Source organism: Antrostomus carolinensis, unplaced genomic scaffold (genome assembly GCF_000700745.2).
Source record: "Antrostomus carolinensis isolate BGI_N321 unplaced genomic scaffold, ASM70074v2 scaffold7109, whole genome shotgun sequence".
In the NCBI taxonomy this organism is placed as follows: Eukaryota; Metazoa; Chordata; class Aves; order Caprimulgiformes; family Caprimulgidae; genus Antrostomus; species Antrostomus carolinensis.
Genome location: NW_010339131.1, coordinates 1 through 6045, shown reverse-complemented (window position 1 = coordinate 6045; position 6045 = coordinate 1). Strand labels below are relative to the sequence as shown.

Sequence of the window (6045 nt, the reverse complement as noted above, 5' to 3'; positions counted from 1 at the left end):
GGCTGACCAATACTCACGTCAAATACAGTAGCTTGGGGAAAGATAAAGATTGTGGAGAGCAGCTGGAACTACTATAATGAGGGTCCAGCCTGTAAAGTAAAATTAGTAACCATTAGAAGCTTAACTACAACAATATCACTTCCTTAATGTGATATTCCTAACCCTGGAAATACAAGGCTGGCTTAAATAAACACAGTCTTACGACAACAGCATTCGCTGTGGCAGTCACACAGACACACCTGCAGAACCAAGGCTTTGGCATTTCTGTAACTCAGATACTGGTTTCTGTTATTAGAGGAGAAAGTGTTAAGATGATAGCTAGAATTAATGCTTGACTGCACTATTTAATTTAATCTTCTCAGTATTAAGGCAGTTCTTTTCAGTTAAGTCTAGAAGTCCCAAGTCAGTTTATCACCGATAACACTCATGTTTCTACCTGAGAGTAACAACAGGGAGAGGTGGTGATGAGAGCAGCTGCTTGAACTGATGAGTGCTTTGCACTTCCCCATCAAAGTTCACCTCCCACATCCTTGAGCCAGGTCGAGCACAATATATTAATGGCTGCTGATTCCCACTGTTTTTTCCAACAGGGAAGAAACATGCTCCAAATTCTCCATCTCTCTCTTTGTTACCAATTTTCCAGAACTTCTCTCTAGTGGGGGAAAAAAAAAAGTACTTGTTAAGGCAGCATTAATAAAGGCTCTAATTAATTTTATGTTGTCCTTGAAGAATAAAAATACTAAATCCTAGTTGCTGAATTTTAGTGCTTAAAAAAATTTCTGTAATTAATATTATAAAGTCTACATAAAGTTTATAAAAGGCAAGGTGCAGAAATCTGTCCTGCACAATCTACTCTACCTGACTCTGCTTTGAGCAGGAAAATTGGACTAGATGATCTCCAGAGGTCACTTCAGAATCTCTGTGTGACTCTGAAGTCCTGTATCTTACAAGTAAAACGTAACTTGCCTCTCAGTATCACACAAGTAAGTGCGGGTAAGTGAAGAGATGAGCAGTCTTCCATCCAAATAATCAAGCTGAACAACTCGAGAATCTACAGTGGTTATAATCTGAACTGGAAACATCACAAAAGTGGCAGCAGCCTACAGTTAAAAGAAAAAAGAAACATACAGGGCCTCAGTTCAAAGTAAAGACTACTTCATTAAGTTAAAATCACAGAATTCAGAAAAGACTCATGTATGCTACCAACGCACAGCCCAAGACAGAGCAGTTCCTTTCTTCTCTCTCCCATACAAAACAAGACGTCGATGCATAGAAGTCTAAATCCTCCTTTTCCCAAAACCATTATCAAAGAGTTAAGAAAAAAAAGTATCGTATCCCTGTAGCATCCTGACATTTCTGTATAAAAAGTGTGGGCTTTGTAACATTAAGACAGGTTTTTATTCTTGCTCTGGTAAGCTTTGTGCTTTTGTCATGTCTCTCCCACAGGTACTTTCAGACAGGGAACAGTTTTCTGGAGACAGACCTGAGGGATTACTTGATACAAAATAAACTTCCATGGGATTTAGGTGGTTTACATAAACTCACTTTCTCTATTACCCTGCAGCTAATTACCAAAATACTATTTATTATACAAGTAGCTCAGTTTGCATGGGTGGCAGAACAAAGCCAGAGACAGACTTCTTATTCATAAGAAACTACTGGGAATGGTGCTCAAATTTTCTAGCAGACGGTCACCACTCTGGCAGCTTAAAGCTGTTTTGTTTGTTGGGACTGTGTCAATTCCCTGCTTCAAAGAAAGTGCAGTATGTGAGAGATTCAACAGTCCAGTTCCTTTAACAGGCATGAGCAGACACATATTCCATGGGCCTTGCCCTCCTCTCTTCTCCTTTTCCCTCTCTTTCCATAGTTGAATTTTTTTTGCTCTTTCTTTAAATGCAAAAGTCTTGCTACTTTTAAGTCAATTTTCTATCAAAATCTTTCATGATGTAGAGGAACACATCTATTTCCAGGTTGTGCTCCTTCTTACAAATTAAAAGGAGGAGGAAAGGACCTAGTAATGGTAAAGCTTAAAAAAGACCCAAGGGCCAGAAATCAGGCTGGTATCATTAATTTGTGTGCCCTGTGCACAAAATGTAATGGATGTGAGCTCGATGTCCACCTACCTTTTATTTTAAATAACCCACATCTTCAAGAATACGAGTGTCCAGACAGTCAAGCAAAATCAGAGCCTGGGATTAGCCTTTCTGAGACTGACAGCTCACCTGAGGACTAAAATGCACAGCTGAACCTGTAGCTGGAGTCTAAGGAATCCAACAGGCTTGGATACTTGTAAATTTCAAGAGGAAGAAGCTTGGCCAGATTTTAATTCTGTACATTTGAAAGCATTTTTATCTTGCATTACCAAAACAGCTAAAAGAGGGAGTGGGGGCAGTTCATGGGTCAGGATTTCTACTGCTGTCTCAAGTCAAAGCTACCAGAACTTCATCAGCTGGCAAGCTTCCTCTGTTCTACTTTACTAAAATAAACAAAAAGATTCCACACATCACCCCCTGGGAACCTCTTCATCCCAAACAAAGTATGCGACATCTTACCTTCCCTTGTTTCGATGTGTTAATCTTGATGGCTGATACTTTTCCCACATGATCTCCTACAAAAACACGGAGGGCAGCTGTATCCCAACACAGAGCTGTGACTTTTCTGCCCTTATGCTCAGAGGAAACATAAATCCGTTCTGGCTTCCCACGACGTTCCTGATTCAGCTCCCAGACTACTACAAGACCTTGGCTACAACAATCAAAAAATAAAATACAATTTGAGAGTAAGCCTTCTACTGTTTTCTCTTTGATAAAGATGCATTATTCCAAAGAAAAGTGGTGCATCCCAGAGCTGGTTGTATTTGAGGTTGCATGCATTCAAGAAGTGTCACATTCCTAACTCTGAAGAAGAGTAAGTGCTGTTCCTTGCACTACGATGTATCAGCAGCTTTGGAAGGCTACTCTCACGTTTACTGGAATTGCCAGTGAGGATGTGGAAAAATAAGCATTTAAATGGGTTTTAACCAATCTAAGTGGTATTAAATACCTGTCTCGCTCTGCCAAGTTAATGAAGATATTTCTTTTGATGCTGAAAGGTCTCAGGGAGACATTTATCATCATAACTTCACATGCATTAGTTCTCCCATAGATGTTCTGTTACAAAATAACACTTACTCTGGAACAATTATTCCAGGGAAAAAGTTAAGCAAACTGTGTGCACAGGGAATTATTCTGTAGGAGCCTCTACCAGTTAATTGCCTGTCCCTCTCAAAGTTCTCAGCAGATGTCAAAGTCTAAAACTTAGAAGCTACTTGTAACACTTACGTAGAATTCAGGTTTGTAAATCCATCACTCACCTGGTGGCAACAGCAACATAGTCCTCATCATGTAAACAACAGGCAACCCTGGAAATGGCACCTTCCTGAAAGCAAGTACGGGAGTAAGCGCAGGTAAAAGTTGTTCTTGTGCTGCCTTTACCTCTGTGCAACTTTTATCTCTAAGATATAAACCAGATTCATGTCAAGAGCTGCTATCACTTTGTGGTGATGTGTTTGGGTTTTGATGATGACAGCACCAGGAGAAACGACTGTGGTTCATTCTGATTTGGAAAACACAGAAATCAGCCTACTGTCCTCACACCTATGGAAGGTGTTTTGCAAGAACTAAGCAAGATGCTCCCAACCTTAAGAACACAGCTGCGTTCATGTTACAGTGGAGCAGCAGTGGCTCCCAGGAGATAGCATCTGGCTGTAGATATTGGAATCTCTGTTTCCTGACCTCTTTCAGCAAAACCAAGCCAGCCTATCTTCTCTTTTCTTTGCTTATGCAGGTAGCTCATAGTTGGGACATCCAAATATTGGTAGTTATCTATATGTGAGTTGGTCTGGTTCCATATTCAAAGTTTTCTTCTAATTCTTAAAACATTCAGGAGACTGTTGCTGCTGTTAAAAATAAGAATCTAAAAATCAAAGGTCTGACCCTCTCAAGTAATTTCCTTTCACACCTCATGAAATCTATGAAACCACACACACTGGGGATACGCTCCAGTACCACAACCCTTTTTAAGTGGAGCAGTCCAGAACTTCACCTTATTTGGACAACTTAGCAAGCTGAAAATGCCTGTTGATTCTTAATAAAAATACCTTGAAACAATGTCTCTTTCCTAGTTCCATTTTCCCCTGGAAATTTTTCCATAGAATTCTTTACCCTTACCTTATGAGTGAGGAAGAGTCTTTGCTTCCACCCATCTTTCTGTATAAGGTTCAGTCCTCCTCCTGAACTGCCAAGAGCTAGCCATCTCTTCGACACAGCTATACACGTGCACTGAAGGAATAAAAACCATAATGCACAACATGCTGCTAGTAAATACCACTAACACTATATTTTCCTTGCATTATTGCGTTATTTTTCAAGGTTCCATTGTTTGCCAGCTGTGTGTACCACTCCTGAAGCACTGACAACACAATATCATCCAAGATATTAGAATAGCACTCTCTGCAACTGGAGCAAACAGTAGAAGACAGCAGTCGTGTAAGGCTGTATTATTTACCCCACAGTTGCATTAAGAAAACACACATACAGAGCAATGGATCCTTTGTCTTCACTGTTACTTCTTCCCAAAGTGCCCCCCCAAATAAGCTAGCATGCACACACACATTAAGAATGAGATGAACCTGTTGGTTAATCAGATAATAAACTAAATAAAGTCACTATTTCAATTAAAAAAAACCAAAACACAATCAAGAAAACCATACACACCACAAACTCACCTTCAGACGACTAGAATCCAGCCTGAGCGCAGAAAGCAACGGATCCAAACATTCAAACTCTGCCAACACATGGTTGTAAGAGTCTGGAATTGTTGGCAGAGAAGCCATTGATGCACAAGACTAGCACTACTTGTTCATGGGTGCGTTACAGCTGCAGCTTGTAGTTGTGCCTGCCAAAAATAAAGTAAGTTCTTGATTAGCTCACTTTTTAGAATTACCTCTGTTTTTCTGTGTTTACAGAAACACAAGATATCTTCTCACTCAAACAGCATCAGGTTTCAGTTTGCCAAAAAGGCCCAAGGGCTGCAAAATCAGACCCATGCTTCATTTATGAGTAGTTTTTGTTAAACTTCATTTCAGAAAACTTAACCTATCAGATACCAACCTTGGAAATACTGTAATTGTAGCTATAAGATACATCTATATCCAGCAGTGAAACAAGTTCTGTCTACCTGTGGAAAAAGCCGTGTTTTATGGTAAAATGCGCTTGACCCCGCAACAGGCATCCTTGATTTTAAACTGATTTCCTCAAGGAAAGCATTTAGCAATGGTATTTTATACCTGTATCACTTTCTCACCCAGAACCAAATTTAAGAGTACTATCCTCAACTGGTATCCAATTTAGAATTACCTACATTTGTGCATGTTAATACAACTACACATAAACATGTGTAAATATCCTTTCCAGCATACAAGATAGAGAACACAGAGTGAAAACCAATAATTAAATAGATGTCAAAGCTGCAACCTCATATATTTTCTCTTAACAGCATATACTTTAAAAGATCCTCTTGTTGAGGAATTTTTTAAAGTTTCAACCTCTATGCTGCTTTAAAAAAAAAAAACTTGTTACATTTCATACTCAAACCTTTGAATTTCTAAATAATATTTACCATGCAATCCCATAAATTGAATAACTTTCTCCCAGAAATACATGTGAAATCTCACATGTCCTTACAAGGAAAGGAAACGGTTACTCTTACCAGGAACTAGGAAAAGGGAAGACACATGTTTAGCCAGAGACTGAAACTTCTTTTTTCAAAATTCTCAAAGACATCTTAAAAATCTTACGTGAGAGCATCTGAGACCGACTGCACCCCAGCAATAAAGACCAGAACATCTCTGGCCACTGAGAAAGGGCTGCTTTGTTCTGATTCAGGCCAGAGAGCCACCCCAATGCCCGTGCCCCGCGCTCAGGCAGGTCGCAGACACCCTCCGCCCCACAGAGCCAGCCTCAGGTGTTTAAGTCCTTCCTCGGAACTCCGCTCCCGGAAACCAGC

The 6045-nt window shown here is 39.9% G+C and overlaps 1 protein-coding gene across 1 annotated transcript in view; it reads right to left on the bottom strand.

The window, feature by feature from the left end:
• Positions 1-4873, bottom strand: part of HPS5 (HPS5 biogenesis of lysosomal organelles complex 2 subunit 2) — an 18817-nt gene extending 13944 nt beyond the window's left edge. The window contains exons 1-7 of the mRNA XM_010175723.1: positions 4766-4873; positions 4209-4319; positions 3353-3417; positions 2553-2745; positions 963-1100; positions 437-648; positions 18-89 (exon numbers count right to left, since the gene is read on the bottom strand). Of these exons, the coding sequence (XP_010174025.1) occupies positions 18-89; positions 437-648; positions 963-1100; positions 2553-2745; positions 3353-3417; positions 4209-4319; positions 4766-4873 (899 nt within the window). The remainder of the gene's footprint in view (positions 1-17; positions 90-436; positions 649-962; positions 1101-2552; positions 2746-3352; positions 3418-4208; positions 4320-4765) is intronic.
• Positions 4874-6045: the final 1172 nt, after the last annotated feature.